This window comes from Mizuhopecten yessoensis, unplaced genomic scaffold (assembly GCF_002113885.1).
Source record: "Mizuhopecten yessoensis strain PY_sf001 unplaced genomic scaffold, ASM211388v2 scaffold716113, whole genome shotgun sequence".
NCBI classification, from domain to species: domain Eukaryota; kingdom Metazoa; phylum Mollusca; class Bivalvia; order Pectinida; family Pectinidae; genus Mizuhopecten; species Mizuhopecten yessoensis.
Window position 1 is genome coordinate 151,306 of NW_018479954.1, and position 17,596 is coordinate 168,901.

General features: G+C 38.8%; 2 protein-coding genes and 1 long non-coding RNA gene across 5 annotated transcripts in view; 1 reads left to right on the forward strand and 2 right to left on the reverse strand.

The window, feature by feature from the left end:
• Positions 1–12,931, forward strand: part of LOC110441733 (E3 ubiquitin-protein ligase TRIM56-like) — a 21,416-nt gene extending 8,485 nt beyond the window's left edge. Inside the window, exons 1-2 of one of the 3 annotated variants that reach the window (XM_021484969.1) lie at positions 6,497–6,712; positions 10,667–12,931. In XM_021484969.1, coding sequence (XP_021340644.1) covers positions 6,662–6,712; positions 10,667–12,913 — 2,298 coding nt within the window. In that variant the 5' untranslated portion in view covers positions 6,497–6,661 and the 3' untranslated portion in view covers positions 12,914–12,931. Of the gene's footprint in view, positions 1–6,496; positions 6,713–10,464; positions 10,511–10,666 lie in introns of those variants that run through there. The other 2 variants (XM_021484971.1, XM_021484970.1) reach the window with 2 other exon arrangements.
• Positions 1–17,596, reverse strand: part of LOC110441734 — a 58,433-nt gene that overhangs the window by 25,702 nt on the left and 15,135 nt on the right. The gene's annotated exons all lie outside the window — the stretch shown is intronic.
• On the reverse strand, positions 14,693–15,308 carry LOC110441736. The gene is made up of 3 exons (XR_002461909.1): positions 15,242–15,308; positions 14,975–15,168; positions 14,693–14,751 (listed from the first exon to the last, which is right to left on the reverse strand). It is a non-coding gene; the product is annotated as an uncharacterized LOC110441736 (long non-coding RNA).

The window sequence follows — 17,596 nt, forward strand, 5'->3', positions numbered from 1 at the left end:
CTAATAAGTGGACTGTATGAAGTTACACCAGGGTGACAGTGGTTCAGGCCTGATAAATAGACTGTATGAAGTTACATCAGGGTGACAGTGGTTCAGGTCTGATAAGTGGACTGTATGAAGTTACACCAGGGTGACAGTGGTTCAGGTGTAATAAGTGGACTGTATGAAGTTACACCAGGGTGACAGTGGTTCAGGTCTAATAAGTGGACTGTATGAAGTTACACCAGGGTGACAGTGGTTCAGGTCTAATAAGTGGACTGTATGAAGTTACACCAGGGTGACAGTGGTTCAGGCCTGATAAGTTGACTGTATCACAGGATTACGTATAATGATAATCCCCGCCAATAACCACCAGTAAGTAACGGTACAAAGCTATTGTCCCTATTATTACTCAGTCTAACTTTTCAATCCAATCAAGTTTTACCACTGATAGGTTTAAGCATGGCTTACCTTCTGTTCTATTTCCAGCAAGCATAGGATGGTCAGAGATTTTATTTCTGGTACAACAAGGAACTCTGTAATAAGGTTTGTTACCAGAAATATCACAGAGCAGACTCAAAGCCATAGAAACAAAATGTCTTTTGCAGAATTATAGAGGATTTCAGAAATGATGTCAACCGATACTTTAGTACCTTATTTGGTAATATATGTGTTAAACCTCCATACAAATCACACTTAAATACCTTATTGGGTAATATATGTGTTAAAACTCCATACAAATCACACTTAAATACCTTATTTGGTAATATATGTGTTAAAACTCCATCCAAATCACACTTAAAAACGTGATCAATTCAGTAAAAGTAAAATATTTAACTGTTTTAAAATTGATAAATCACTTCCAAGAAGTAAAAAACAAAACAATATTTGCATAACCCAATTTTTCGTTTCAAGTTTAATAGAAAATTCTGTGATAATGAAAACATAAATGACTAAAATGACCATTGCCAAAAATGTTTATCATTCCAATATATGAGATTAACGTACTGGAGCATATCAATGGGACCAGGATTCATTTTCACCAATCTATTATATGATAACATATATATGATTTCAGTGGCAAGCCACATTATTATCCTCAAGGTATATATTAATGAGAACCATCCACACACTCATAGCTGTGTTCAATACTGCTAACATTGTTACAATATCCGGCCTGACACAATCCCTATGGAAATAATAAAGAATATCACTGTTGGAAATCAAGCCTTTCAATCCATATTGAATAAAATGTTTTTTTTGTGTAGCAATCCTGCTGGTAAGCTACAGAGTAAACTAAACCCACTGTCCTGTGTGTAGGCTATGGTGTAAACTAAACCCACTGTCCTGTGTGTGGCCTGTAGACTATGGTGTAAAATATACCCTTAACACTGTCCTGTGTGTAGGCTATGGTGTAAACTAAACCCACTGTCCTGTGTGTAGGCTATAGTGTAAACTAAACCCACTGTCCTGTGTGTAGGCTATAGTGTAAACTAAACCCACTGTCCTATGTGTGTCCTGTAGACTATGGTGTAAAATATACCCTTAACACTGTCCTGTGAGCAAACTATAGTTAAAAGTTGTGGTGTAAACTTAACACTGTCCTGTGTGTAGGCTATGGTGTAAACTTAACACTGTCCTGTAAGCAGGCTATAGCGTAAACTAAACACTGTCCTGTGAGCAGGCTATAGTCTAAACTAAACAATATCCTGACGATAGGCTACTTAACACCAAGTTCATGGGTAGTCTTTGGTATAAATTTAACAAGAGGTCCAATGGGCCTGCATTGCTCACCTGGTATTAATCTCACACTTGTAACCTTAAAATTGATCTAAAATAAAGCTACAGGCAAAATATCAGGCTATGGTGTAAACTTAACACTGTCCTGTGTGTAGGCTACGGTGTAAACTAAACCCACTGTCCTGTGTGTATGCTATGGTGTAAACTAACCCCACTGTCCTGTGTGTAGGCTATGGTGTAAACTTAACACTGTCCTTTGTGTAGGCTATGGTGTAAACTTAACACTGTCCTGTGTGTAGGCTACGGTGTAAACTAAACCCACTGTCCTGTGTGTATGCTATGGTGTAAACTTAACACTGTCCTGTGTGTAGGCTATTGTGTAAACTAAACCCACTGTCCTGTGTGTAGTCTATGGTGTAAACTTAACACTGTCCTGTGAGCAGGCTAAGGTGTAAACTTAACACTGTCCTGTGAGCAGGCTATGGTTTAAACTTAACACTGTCCTGTGTGTAGGCTATAGTGTAAACTAAACCCACTGTCCTATGTGTGTCCTGTAGACTATGGTGTAAAATATACCCTTAACACTGTCTTGTGAGCAAACTATAGTTAAAAGTTGTGGTGTAAACTTAACACTGTACAGTGAGCAAGCTATAGTGTAAACTTAACACTGTCCTATGAGCAGGCTATGGTGTAAACTTAACACTGTCCGGTGAGCAGGCTATGGTGTAAACTTAACACTGTACTGTGAGCAGGCTATAGTGTAAACTTAACACTGTCCTGTTAGCAGGCTATGGTGTAAACTTAACACTGTCCTGTGTGTAGGCTACGGTGTAAACTAAACCCACTGTCCTGTGTGTATGCTATGGTGTAAACTTAACACTGTCCTGTGTGTAGGCTATTGTGTAAACTAAACCCACTGTCCTGTGTGTAGGCGATGGTGTAAACTTAACACTGTCCTGTGTGTAGGCTATAGTGTAAACTAAACCCACTGTCCTGTGTGTAGGCGATGGTGTAAACTTAACACTGTCCTGTGTGTAGGCTATAGTGTAAACTAAACCCACTGTCCTGTGTGTAGTCTATGGTGTAAACTTAACACTGTCCTGTGAGCAGGCTAAGGTGTAAACTTAACACTGTCCTGTGAGCAGGCTAAGGTGTAAACTTAACACTGTCCTGTGAGCAGGCTATGGTTTAAACTTAACACTGTCCTGTGTGTAGGCTATGGTTTAAACTTAACACTGTCCTGTGTGTAGGCTATAGTGTAAACTTAACACTGTCCTGTTAGCAGGCTATGGTGTAAACTTAACACTGTCCGGTGAGCAGGCTATGGTGTAAACTTAACACTGTACTGTAAGCAGGCTATAGTGTAAACTAAACACTGTCCTGTGAGCAGGCTATGGTGTAAACTTACCACTGTCCTGTAAGCAGGCTATAGTGTAAACTTAACACTGTCCTGTGAGCGGTCTATGGTGTAAACTTAACACTGTCCTGTGTGTAGGCTATAGTGTAAACTTAACACTGTCCTGTGAGCAGGCTATGGTGTAAACTTAACACTGTCCTGTAAGCAGGCTATAGTGTAAACTAAACACTGTCCTGTGAGCAGGCTATAGTCTAAACTAAACAATATCCTGTCGATAGGCTACTTAACACCAAGTTCATGGGTAGTCTTTGGTATAAATTTAACAAGAGGTCCAATGGGCCTGCATTGCTCACCTGGTATTAATCTCACACTTGTAACCTTAAAATTGATCTAAAATAAAGCTACAGGCAAAATATCAGTATTTATTACTATAAGTCATTTAATAGAACCTGTTAAAATATTTAAAAACATTTGACCCCTGTGACCTTGAAAGTCAAACAAGGTCATTACGTCAAACAAACTTTACAGCCCTTCATCTCAGCATGCAACTTGCAAATATCACCACCCTTAACCTTTTGTTTATTGAGATTAAATCATTTAAATTCTTATACATATTTGACCAAATGTGACCTTGAAATTTCCTCATGGTCATGCAAATAAAACCAGCTTGATAGCCCTTTACCCAAGCATACTACTTGCAAAATATCAACATTCTGGGCCTCATGGCTATTCTTCAGAAGTCGTTTATAGATTTTAAACCAATTTGACCCTTGTGACCTTGAATATTAGTAATGGTACAGTAGTTCGCTGTAACAAACTTGGTAGTCCTTTATCCTAGCATGCTACTGGCCAGATATCAATATTCTAGGCCTATGGTTATTCAGAAAGTTGCTTAAAACTTGGTAGCCCTTCATGCCAGCATGTAACGGGCCAAATATCATCATCCTGTGCCTTTTGGTTATTCAAAAGAAGTCGTTTGAAGGTTTCCAATATATTTGACCCCTGTGACCTTAGCTATAAGTTAAGGTAATTAATTTTAACAAACTTGGTAGCCCTTCATCCAAGTATGCTGCTGGCCAAATATCAACCTTCTGGGCCTCATGGTTATTTAGAAGAAGTTATTTAAAAGGTTTTTTTAGACATATTTTGATCCCTGTGACCTTGAATAGAGGTCAAGCTCATTCATTTGAACTGACTTGCTAGCCCTTCATTTTATCATGTTAATGGCCAAATATCCTCCTCCTGTGCCTTTTGGTTATTCAGGAGAGGTCGTTTAAAGCTTTCAAACATATTTGACCCCTGTGACCTTAAATATAAGTCAAGGTCATTCATTTTTACAAATTGGTAGTCCTTCATCCTAGCATACTACTGGCCAGATATCAACATTATGGGCATTTTGGTGACCTTGAATATCAATAAAGATATTTTATTTTAATTTTAACAAACTTTCTAGCCTTTCATCCAAGCATAATACTGGCCAAATATCCACATTCTGGGCCTCATGGTTATTCAGAAGAATTCATTTAAAGTTTTTCAGACATATTTGACCCCGTTGACCTTGAATATGAGTAAAGGTCATTCATTTTCACACACTTTGTAGCCTTTCATCCAAGCATGATACTGACCAAATATCAACATCCTGGTCCTTATGGTTATTCAGAAGAGGTTGTTGAAAGTGGGGGTTTTTAAGGACATTTTGACCCCTGTGACCTTGAATATCAGTGAAGGTCATTCAAGTGAACAAACTTGGTAGCCCTTCATCCCAGCATGCTATTGGCCAAATATCATCACCCTGAGCATTTTGATTATTCAGAAGTTGCTGAAAGTTTTTAACATATTTGACCCCTTGAAGGTCTTGCATATGGGTGAAGGTCATTTATTTGAACAATCTTTGTAGCCCTTCATCCCAGTTTTCTTCTGGCCAAATATCATACCCTGGGCATTTTATTTATTAAGAAGAAATGAAACATAGACGCCTGACAACAAATGGACGACAGACGCCACCACAGCAAAAGCTCACTAATGGGCCTTTGGGCTAGGTGAGCTAAAGCCAAAGCAGTTATTTGGGTGCATAGGCTGCTTAACTTAACTCATTTCTGGCGGAAAGCTACTGAACTTTAAACCTGGTTCTGTGGGTAGGCTACTGAACTTTAAACCCAGTTCTAAGGCTATTAAACTTAAAACACTGTTCTGTGGGTAGGTCATTAACCCAGCTTAATGGTAGACAATGCCGTACAATTAACCTGTGATCTTCAGGGCATGTTACTCCACCTCTGTGGGTAAGCTGTGTGGCGTTATTAGATTAATTGCTGTGTATGAGCTCCGTCTGCTTTATCAATATTTCTATGCTGTTTATTCATACATTTAGAATGAATTTGTACACGGCCAACAAATCCAATCAGTTTTTGATACCTGTTCTATCGAGATCAACCTTAGATAAAAGTGTAGCGGCAGATCACTTTTCCTTCTCGTGTGGACGGCCTATTAGCACACACACAGCCTAGTGCGGACAACCCACACACATTCAACGACTACCTATAGGAACATCGGAGGAAAATCCCTACACATCACTGGTGATTTGTATGTAGTCAGTCAGGTATTGACCATGATCTCTGTCAGTACTGACGGTGTATCTCACTCAAGGTGACACTCCCGACTGCTGGATAATGTCCAATACCTGGCCATGGAGAAGATGGAACACTGACTGGAGTTGTATAAGTTTATGGTGCCAGAACAGATTTATTCTATTGGATACATTTTATACTTCTGGATCCATTAAGGTACAATACATTGAGAAGGTATCAAATTGATCCTCTTGATGGCCCAGGCTTTCACACTACAAAGCTTTGCCCATCATGTTAAAGCGAATCTAAAGCTCATACTTTAGCTTATTGTCTTACACTGAACTGAAAGTCAATGGTCAACCTTAATCTGAGTTAGCTGGTATTATGATCTGAGAGACAATCTTTATCTACTATTGAAGACAATAAAGAGAAGTTAACTAAAACACTGGAGCCAACTGTATTTGTGTTAAGGAGTCAACCTTTCGCTACACATTGGACAATTCTTTTACCTGAGTTTTGATAGCTTCACATTCATCTGTAAACTATATAAAGTATTGAACTGTGAATATAATGTTTTCACATCACCTTTAAGGCCACCTCAAAGAAACAACTTTCATTGACGACTTAATCCTCTGGAAAGCACCAGACCGTTCATGCTTGGGGATGTACGAGACGTGTTCAATCCCAACAGCAGTCTAGAACACAAACCTGGATCAGACAGTTATACAAGGCAGCTTTCTGTGCAGAATAAGGTTGACACTCTAGATGTGTATTTCAGTATGCTTTTCATCAGTGTAACACTAGCTCAACAATCAGCCATTCAGTTGGTAAACCTAACATGTAAGCGAAATGTAAGTCGTATTGAAAGGTTTACATCGGAGGCGTGATTAACTGTGAACTTGTATTCAAACAGTACAGGCATAGAATAGCATCAAATTGAGCTTAAACCATCAACTGTTTGTCAGTCTGGATTGTGATTCTCGGGAAACTTTAAGGATAAGACACCAACTCGAAGGAAATAATGTGTAGTACAGCTGTGGATGAGGAGGGGAGTCAAAGGCTGTTCTCACGGGTAAGGTGTTGTCACGTAATGGGCAATATGTTACTGTTCTCACGGGAAAGGTGTTGTCACGTAATGGGCGAGATGTTACTGTTCTCACGGAAAAGGTGTTGTCACGTAATGGGCAAGATGTTACTGTTCTCACGGGAAAGGTGTTGTCACGTAATGGGCGAAATGTTACTGTTCTCACGGGTAAGGTGTTGTCACGTAATGGGAGAGATGTTACTGTTCTCATGGGTAAGATGTTATCACATAATGGGCAAGATGTTACTGTTATCACGGGTAAGGTGCTGATGTGTCACGTAATGGGCAAGATGTTACTGTTCTCATGGGTAAGGTGCTGATGTGTCACGTAATGGGCGAGATGTTACTGTTCTCCCGGGTAAGGTGTTGTCACGTAATGGGGAAGATGTGACTGTTCTCACGGGTAAGGTGTTGTCACGTAATGAGCGAGATATTACTGTTATCACGGGTAAGGTGCTGATGTGTCACGTAATGGGCAAGATGTTACTTTTCTCACGGGTAAGGGGCTGATGTGTCACGTAATGGGCAAGATGTTACTGTTCTCTCGGGTAAGGTGTTGTCACGTAATGGGCAAGATGTTACTGTTCTCACGGGTAAGGTGTTGTCACGTAATGAGCGAGATATTACTGTTATCACGGGTAAGGTGCTGATGTGTCACGTAATGGGCGAGATGTTACTTTTCTCACGGGTAAGGTGCTGATGTGTCACGTAATGGGCGAGATGTTACTGTTCTCCCGGGTAAGGTGTTGTCACGTAATGGGGAAGATGTGACTGTTCTCACGGGTAAGGTGTTGTCACGTAATGGGCAAGATGTTACTGTTCTCTCGGGTAAGGTGTTGTCACGTAATGGGCAAGATGTTACTGTTCTCATGGGTAAGGTGCTGATGTGTCACGTAATGGGCAAGATGTTACTTTTCTCACGGGTAAGGTGCTGATGTGTCACGTAATGGGCGAGATGTTACTGTTCTCACGGGAAAGGTGTTGTCAGGTAATGGGCGAGATGTTACTGTTCTCTTGGGTAAGGTGCTGATGTGTCACGTAATGGGCAAGATGTTACTGTTCTCACGGGTAAGGTGTTGTCATGTAATGGGCGAGATGTTACTGTTCTCACGGGTAAGGTGTTGTCACGTAATGGGCGAGATGTTACTGTTCTCAAGGGTAAGGTGTTGTCAGGTAATGGGCGAGATGTTACTGTTCTCACGGGTAAGGTGTTATCACGTAATGGGCGAGATGTTACTGTTCTCACGGGTAAGGTGTTATCAGGTAATGGGCGAGATATTATTGTTCTCACGGGTAAGGTGCTGATGTGTCATGTAATGGGCGAGATGTTACTGTTCTCACAGGTAAGGTGCTGATGTGTCACGTAATGGATGAGACCAAAAAAGGAAGTTATGATTTTCTAGTATCCTGTCGCGTTATCAAGCATAAGGATAAATAGGAAATGAAAGTGTGTTCTGCTGCAAAGCTAGATCTAATGAATCTGTTTTATTTATAATAATTAAGGCTGGGAGTGTGATCACCAAATTCAGCCTGAAATATATTGGCAGGCATGCTGGAGTCACCAATCTCTATTCAAACTTTAATGGTCTACAGTATAAGGAGAAAATAATGTACGGGTATATTGAGTTTCATACATTCCATCAGTTCTTGGCACACACAGTATTACACGAGGGCATATACAGTATAAATGGATAATGATCAACCATCGTTTTCGACTAATCTTGAACATAAATTATGGTATATGCCAAGTCATGTTTGTATAAAGTCTTAAAACTTCCCACTTGTACCTTCATTAAGTTGTTGACTGGTGGCCGCCATTTAAAAAGTGAAGTTTTGTTACCAGTAAAGACCACACATAAAAATGTTAAGAATCCAATGTAAACATACATGATTTAAGTACAATGAACAATGGCGGGTAGCTTAACAATGGGAACCTGTACAGGTCTATAAATAGTAGGTCCTTTATGTTGACCAAGCTGTACGAACACTCAAACTCGTAAACCACACCACTCGGGCCATTTTTAAATGCCCTCACATGTCCTTGACAGTGTGGACTTAAATTTCCACTAACATCAAAACACACAGAGGAATCTAATTAACTGATCTGGATTGTATGCAGGCTTCCAGGTTGTAAAGTAAGGTCTGGTTTATACAGGTTACCAGATTGTAAAGTTGAGGTCTGGTTTATGCAGGTTTTCATATTGTAAAGTTGAGGTCTGGTTAATACAGGTTTCTTTAAATTGTGAAGTTGGGGTCTGGTTTATACAGGTTTCCAGATTGTAAAATTGAGGTCTGGTTTATACAGGTTTCCAGATTGTAAAATTGAGGTTGTAAAGTAAAGGAGACGGGCAGTAATTATCGCCCACGGTATCTATGCAAGTTCAGTACAGAGGTCGGTGCTATAATGAGCTGTTTGACTGAACATCAATAATACAGCTGGTTTACTAGTCTATACCCAATATCTCATAAACCTCTGGCCTGATGCACTTTCAATTTCTGTCTATAGTATATTCACAAACATTTGACCACATACAAAATTAACGTATATATAGCTCTCAAGTCTCTGTTTGTAGTTGTCAGCTGACAAAGCATCATATGAATGTCCAGTGTGAAGGTGCTCCCTAGATGCCCAGCTATACTTCTCTGATACTAATGTCCATTTTTTATACAATGCTAAGATCTTTCCTTGAAATTTCCACTCATATGATCCTTCTCCAATGTCCAGTTATATTCCCCTCTCGTTATGTCCATATATATTGGACTTTCCCCAATAGCCAGTTATAGGATTCTTCTCCAATGTCCCCTTATATTTATTGTAGCTCATTTCCCCAATGTTATACTATCATCTCCTTAGTCCAGGTATAAGATCCTTTGATTACCAAATACCTAGGTATTGATCCCATCCTGCCCCAAATTCAGTTGTACCTACATCTCACCTTCCCTAATTTAAAGTGCCCCTTACCAGCCACTTTCTTCTGACAGATTCCTAAAACCTAATGGAGACCCCAAATAAAATGCATCCCAGGTCCTACACCCAGAAAGAAGACAGTAAACACTTAAAAGAAATATTTAAAATAATATCTTTAAGACCATATATATATAAATACATGTAGATAATAAATAAATAAGTCCTTGCAAAGGAAAATATAGAATAAAAACATAAATCTTTCTGGCTTAGAAGTTAACCACAAGATGCCCCAGGAGTAAAGCTCATACCTACTAGCATGCTAAATGTCTGCATGATTAGTAGAGAACAATTATGTTTCTAATTTCACACAAAGAAGCAGACAATAATTACAGTAAGATCGTGTATTGATTGGACGGTACACTACAGCCCACACATACCCAAATGTCACAGGCATCAGTCCAATAAACAACCCACAGATACCAAATATACAAGAGTTAGTTCAATACCAGCGAGTGACAGTATGTCTTCATACCCTCAAATCATGCAATCTGTCACAGTTAAGCAGAAAATAATAACCAGTTTCTAAAAGGACACTCGATGACAGGCCTAGATCAATGCCGTCACCATGACAGTCAACTTCCCAGGAGATACCATTGCTGAAACCTGATAAAGAGATGGACAATTTCAGTACCAGTCACATGAATGTGTGATTCACCAATATGTGAATTTAACATAATGCGAATTCAGTAAAACATAAGGCCATATATGACCATGATATGTAGCACACACACTATTAAGCTTGGCGGTTTCCACCTGTATTCCACTCTGGCTTAGCAATCCTGTGTAACAGTGCAGCTGGCTAACTGTTCTTGTACTAGGTTTGGAATCATCAATTTTAGCTATATGCTTTATATTTTGTATTTTCTTTTACTAAAACAGCTTTAAAAGTGTTTTTTTGACCAGTAATAAAGATATAATATATCAATTTTGATGCTACAAGCGATGCTTTATAATGATGTGTTTGTGTGTTTCAGAGTAACAGTATCATGGAGACGTCGGAGCAGACTGAGTTGGTGATCCCACGCCAGTTCCTGTGCTGCAAGCTGTGTGATGATGACCTTAAGAAACCAAAGTACTTGCCATGTCTTCACACCTTCTGTCTCAAATGTATGGAAGAGCACATACAGGCCAACACTGACAGTGAGGGTTATTTCCCCTGTCCAACCTGTGCCACAGAAACCACACTCTCCTCAGAGAGTGTTGACAATCTACCGAGCAACATTTTAGCAATGCGCCTGTTGAATCCTGTGACTGAACAGACGACATGTGAGACGCTGTGTACTACCTGTAAAAACAGTGGAAACTTTGTGGATGCCGAGTCTCACTGTTTGACATGTGACAACTTCCTGTGTAAATCATGTTCCGACTCTCATGATTCACAGGACGAAACCTCAGCACACAAGACACAATCTATGGACGATTACAACAGGAGAACACCCTCCAATCCTAAACAAGGGGAGATAATTCCAACATGTTGTAGTGGCTACGACCCAATAGACATTGGGGCCCTGTTCTGTGTCGACTGTGACATGTCAATCTGTGCTGACTGTCACATAGCCAGTCATGGAGAACACAGGTGCACAGAACTTATGGCTGTAGCTGGCAACTTTGAACAGAAAATTCAGGAGCCTCTTTCTGAACTAGACAATGATCATGAGGTCTTGAGGGGGACACTGAGAAATTTGGACAAAACCCAGGCGACAGCTGAGAAGCTGCAAAAGAGCCTAAAGGACAATGTCAAGAGGAGGACCCAGGTTCTGTGCGACTTAATACAAAACTACGAACGTCTGCTCCTCGAAGAGATCGGAAAAAGGCATCAGCAGCAGATGCAGGAAATAAAGAATCAGAGGTATGATATAAAAACTCACTTGTCGGCCATTAAAGGTGTGAGGGACTTCACTGAAACTCTCAAGAATTATGGAACATACGAAGAAAAAGTTTTCATGAGAAAGAAAGTTGGATTTCGTATCCGTGAACTTTGTGAGGAACCATTACTACCTGAAACTAAGGAGATCCAAGATTTAAAGCTGACAGAGCCTCACGCTACTGTTGAAACTATCTGTGATATGTTTGGGGAGCTCAAGGAAGTTGGTGCCCCAGAAACAAAAACACCTGGTTTTGAAGACTCTCTGTCTGCAAGTTACAACTTATCACATGCCGTAGACTCTGGCCACGGAAGTGACAATGACCCAGAGCTGGTGGAAATAATGAACTCCGCCATCGCCAGTGGTATGCTGAGTCAGTCACAGAGCGAGTCGGACACCGACATGCTTGGGGTCAGTAATACCTCAGAAAACATGCGCAATGTTAAATTTAGTGAACAGGTCACTGAATCAGAGTACGAAACTGACTTAGGGTACAACCTTGAAAACCCCAAACGTGAATTTGCCCTTCCCCCTGGAATACAGCGGGAATGTTTCAAGGGTATGGGGGTCAACAACAATGGGGACATAATCATCGGGACGACTTGTAAGGACCGCCAAAGTATCTACGTGCTGGAAAAACATGGCATCCTTCGAGGACAAGTACCTGTGGAGAATGGATGGAATATCCACTCGGTGTCTAGTGATGGCAAGGTGGCCCTCACTGTGCCAAGGGGAGACAATCGTTTCAAAGTCAGGGTGCTCACAAATGATGGTTCTGGTCATGCCTTAAATGATTCTCACGTTGAAAGCTTTGGATTAAATTTTGTGACAGCTGATAAGAATGGCAGATTAATGATAACATCCAACCGCTACGCACAGATTCGCAAGAGTCACGGAAAATCTGCAAAGTCGGGTGGAAATGTTGCAGTGTTTGAACAAGACGGCCACCTGTTGACCCGGATCACAAATGATGACTTTCAGGAGGCAGGTATGTACCTACTGGAGAAGCCACAGTGTATCGTGTGTGATGATAAACGCAGCAAGTTTTACCTGGCCGACTCAGGTAGCCACTCCGTCATCAGCTTTGACCAGGACGGACAGCTGGTGTTTCAATATGGGAACACTGACACTGAGGAAGAAGTGTACCAGGGGCCCGACATGGTTGCCTTCGACAAGTATGGCAACGTCATTGTCACCGACAAACGTGAAGGTCGCATTGATATTCTCAGCTCAAAAGGAGATCTGAAAAAGTCATACTTCATGGATGATATTCCTCGATTTGTTGGAGCAACCCCAGACAAACTTCTTATGACAGCCATGACAGACGGCAGTGTGAAGTTCTATGAATATCTCTGACTTGTTAAGTCTCCTACTGCTTACAACTGTGATATAAACAATATTATGTTATAATCTAAATAGCTTATAGCTCTCTGATGTATAACCAATCCGATTTATAATTTACAAAGTGTCTTAGTATTGACATTTAAACGGCAAAAACCGTCTAAAGAAAACCTTATTGCTTTTGAATGTTGTAATCAAGTGGTTAGTGCAGAAAATTTCAATTACTTATTACTGTAATACAGTTTCATTTTTTGTCATGGCTAATTATTAGTATACTTTACAGTGCGTGTAGGACTTTGGATGGTTTTAAATATACGTTGCATGAAAAAGTCCGACCTGGAGTATTTATTGAAGAATATTACACCTTACAGTGATTGTTTGTGAAGAGTTTGTAAACGTTGATGTGAATGATGTTTATAGGGTACAGGATATTATGTTGAATGATGAAAGACAATTGAAGTAGCTCTATATATAGACATCACACATCCTGCTGTCTGATGCCAGTCCATTGGTCATTCCTCAATTCTACTGAATCATTATCATTAACTATACTTTATCAATAGGCCTGTTAAAACCATAAGTATGTAGTTGTCCGTTGATATATTATCCTTTATATGATAGATAAAGACAGTTATAGTTTAGGATACCTTTACACGAGTTATCTAGTTAGGCCAGCTCTCCTACATCCACTTCAGTCAGTTATTTATACATAGGCCAGCTCTCCTACATCCACTTCAGTCAGTTATTTATACATAGGCCAGCTCTCCTACATCCACTTCAGTCAGTTATTTATACATTTGGGCATCACCATAGATAATAGAAAAAAATTGTAATTGAAAAATGAAAAATAATATTGGCCTTAATTAAATACTTTAAAGTTGGTGACAAGTATCCTTGTCTTGACTTAAGAGTTTTCGAATATGATATTACTATTTTTTTAATTATTTTTACAACATTCCAGACAAAATATACACACATGACACCAGGTATTTGTGTAAAAAAGTAATATTCTGCATCATATATATTAACCAGGCATTAACAAAAGTTTGAGTTGAAATGTGTGATAGGTATCTGTTTACATGTAGATGATTACAGAGTAAAACATTAACTACTGGGGTACAAAACTCAGAGCTCTTAGGTGTGCCCCAGCACAGGGACACATGGAAATCAAGGTTTTAAACATTTATACAGGTCAACAACACATCAAAGTCAAAATTATAAATATATCCCATGGTCACCTACATTGATAACAATGATAATATACTATGAGACCACTGTGACACATGGTTACTTCAGTGACACATGGTTACTTCAGTGACCTAGTTATAGCTATTCATTATTTATTGCATACTTGCCAACTTTTTGAAACTTCCATGGGGGAGATTCTGCATGCTCAAAATTAAAACATAAATAAAATGTGTTTATAGTCTCTAGAGACAAAATAACCCTTTAAAATGACATAAATTGAGCTGAATTCTTTTGAATGAAATCATTAGATTAGAATAAAGAACAGTTAAGCAAATTCCCTAGTTGAAAATATTCAATTTATGGGTTCAAAATCAGGAGTCTCCCTCCTGAATAGGCAGGCTTGGCAAGTATGTTATTGATAAACTATTAATAAACAGAAATTGTTGAGTGTGACCTATTGAACTGTATTAAGTGACCTATTAAGCTGTACTGTATTAAGTGACCTAGTAAGCTGTACTGTATTAAGTGACCTAGTAAACTGTACCGTATTAAGTGACCTAGTAAACTGTACAGTATTAAGTGACCTAGTAAACTGTACTGTATAAAGTGACCTAGTAAACTGTACTGTAATAAGTGACCTAGTAAACTGTATTGTATTAAGTGACCTAGTAAACTTTACCGTATTAAGTGACCTAGTAAACTGTACTGTAGTAAGTAACCTATTAAGCTGTACTGTATTAAGTGACCTAGGTCACTTAATACAGTACAGCTTAATAGGTCACTTAATACAGTTCAATTTACTAGGTCACTTAATACAGTTCAGTTTACTAGGTCACTTAATACTGTACAGTTTACTAGGTCACTTAATACAGTACTGTATAAAGTGACCTAGTAAACTGTACTGTATTAAGTGACCTAGTAAACTGTACTGTAGTAAGTGACCTAGTAAACTGTACTGTATAAAGTGACCTAGTAAACTGTACTGTATTAAGTGACCTAGTAAACTGACTGTATTAAGTGACCTAGACCTAGTAAACTGTACTGTATTAAGTGACCTAGTAAACTGTACTGTATTAAGTGACCTAGTTAACTATAATGTATTAAGTGACCTTGTAATCTGTACAGTATTAAGTAAGCTGTACTGTATTAAGTGACCTAGTAAACTGTACTGTATTAAGTGACCAAGTAAGATGTACTGTATTAGTGACCTAGTAAACTGGACTGTATTAAGTGACCTATTAAGCTGTACTGTATTAAGTGACCTATTAAGTTGTACTGTATTAAGTGACCTAGTAAACTGTACAGTATTAAGTGACCTAGTAAGCTGTACAGTATTAAGTGACCTAGTAAGTTGTACTGTATTAAGTGACCTAGTAAACTGTACTGTATTAAGTGACCTAGTAAACTGTACTATATTAATTGACCAAGTAAGATGTACTGTATTAAGTGACCTAGAAAACTGTACTGTATTAAGTGACCTAGTAAGCTGTACTGTATTAAGTGACCTAGTAAACTGTACTGTATTAAGTGACCTATTAAACTGTACTGTATTAAGTGACCTAGTAAACTGTACTGTATTAAGTGACCTAGTAAACTGTACTGTATTAAGTGACCTAGTAAACTGTACTGTATTAAGTGACCTATTAAGCTTTACTGTATTAAGTGACCTAGTAAGCTGAACTGTATTAAGTGAACTAGTAAATTCTACTGTATTAAGTGACCTAGTAAACTGTACTGTAGTAAGTGACCTATTAAGCTGTACTGTATTAAGTTACCTAGTAAGCTGAACTGTATTAAGTGACCTAGTAAGTTGTACTGTATTAAATGACCTAGTAAGCTGTACTGTATTAAGTGACCTAGTAAGCTGTACTGTATTAAATGACCTAGTAAGCTTTACTGTGTAATCTGGTGAGTTAGTTAAATGTATAAAACATTACATCATAGCATTATGACTGTTTTGGTTTTTTAGTGTTGCATGCTATCCTTTGTTGTTATTAGATTTCCTTGTTATATTTCTACCATGAAATAGTGAAGAAATAAAGTCTTTCAGTTTTAATTGATGTTTTGTGTTTGATTTTGGTACTCTGTTAGCTTCAATCAATAAACATAGAAAGTAATCAATTAAGCATAAATACTTATGAACTAGAATTGTAAGCCACAGACTAACTTAATGCTCACAGCCTCCTCTGAAGATTACGATCTGTTACATAAATTTTCATTAAAGGACAGTTCAGGATTTGATTTCGACAACATTTAAAAATGGGAATCAGGAAGGAGTATAACCGTTATCAAAATAATTAGATAAAAAATAAATATCACAGCAGTACGAGCAGGAATTGGGAAAATATCATCAGTATTTTGCAAAAATTGGGGATTTTTGTCAGTGTTCCCATCAGTCCCAACAGGTTTGGGAAAAATAAAACCTACAATGTGATTTGCAAAAAGTTTTCCTCTAGATGTTTCTTACAGTGAAATGTATAGGATATATAAACACATCAACTCTCAGTGTTTCTGTTTATTCAATTTCAAATTTTCGTTATTCATAATGTTTTTTGAATGCTCCTTCATGGACGGCAATACGACTGGAAACTTGTATAAACATGCTTTTTAATTCAATTGGGAAAATAACAAGAGGCCCATGGGCCTTAACGGTCACCTGAGTCTACAGTATTATTTTTTTTTGTTGAAATATGTACCAATTTGAGTAAAAAATAGTATAATGTTAACTTAACTTTGTCAGGACCATGAGCTGATCATTCCTAGACCAATTTTAAGTGAGATCGGCCTATTAGAATTTAGTAGCAAAATAGCGGCCATGGCAGCCAAATTGTATTTCTGATTGACCCGAAAAATAACAACACTTTGTCAGGACCATGAGGTGATCATTCCTACCAACTTTCAGTTCAATCGGCCCAGCAGAACTTGACTTTAAGTTTGAAATTTAAAATGTTAACGGACGACAGACGACGGACGACGGACGACGACGGACGAAAACGGATAGCAATAGGTCACTTGAGCTAAAGCTCAGGTGACCTAAAAATTGAAATGGGGAAAATGCAGGGTCAATTTTCAATTGGGAATGGGTCACTGTATCGGACCCTATAAACACCTGGCAAAAACCCTGGTAAGGGACTGATGAAGTGTACAAAATGTTATCAATATGGGTCAGTATTAGGTAAGTAGAGGTACATGGATATTGGAGAAGGGACTTAACTCCTATAAAAATGACTGGATCAAAATATTAATTGCAGGCACAAATTGTCAGTGTGTTGACTATATAGGTACAGTTTCTTGAAATTTTGCTTAAAACTGTAACTGTAAGGAAAAGATTGAGTCCGCAAACAGATGGGCGGACAGCCAGAATCTAGTGTAAACTCCCTATCCTCCTTCCACCAACTTCATTATGGACAGTTTACTGCAGACAGATGGGCGGACAGCCAGAATCTAGTGTAAACTCCTTATCCTCCTTCCACCAACTTCATTATGGAGAGTTTATTGCAGACAGATGGG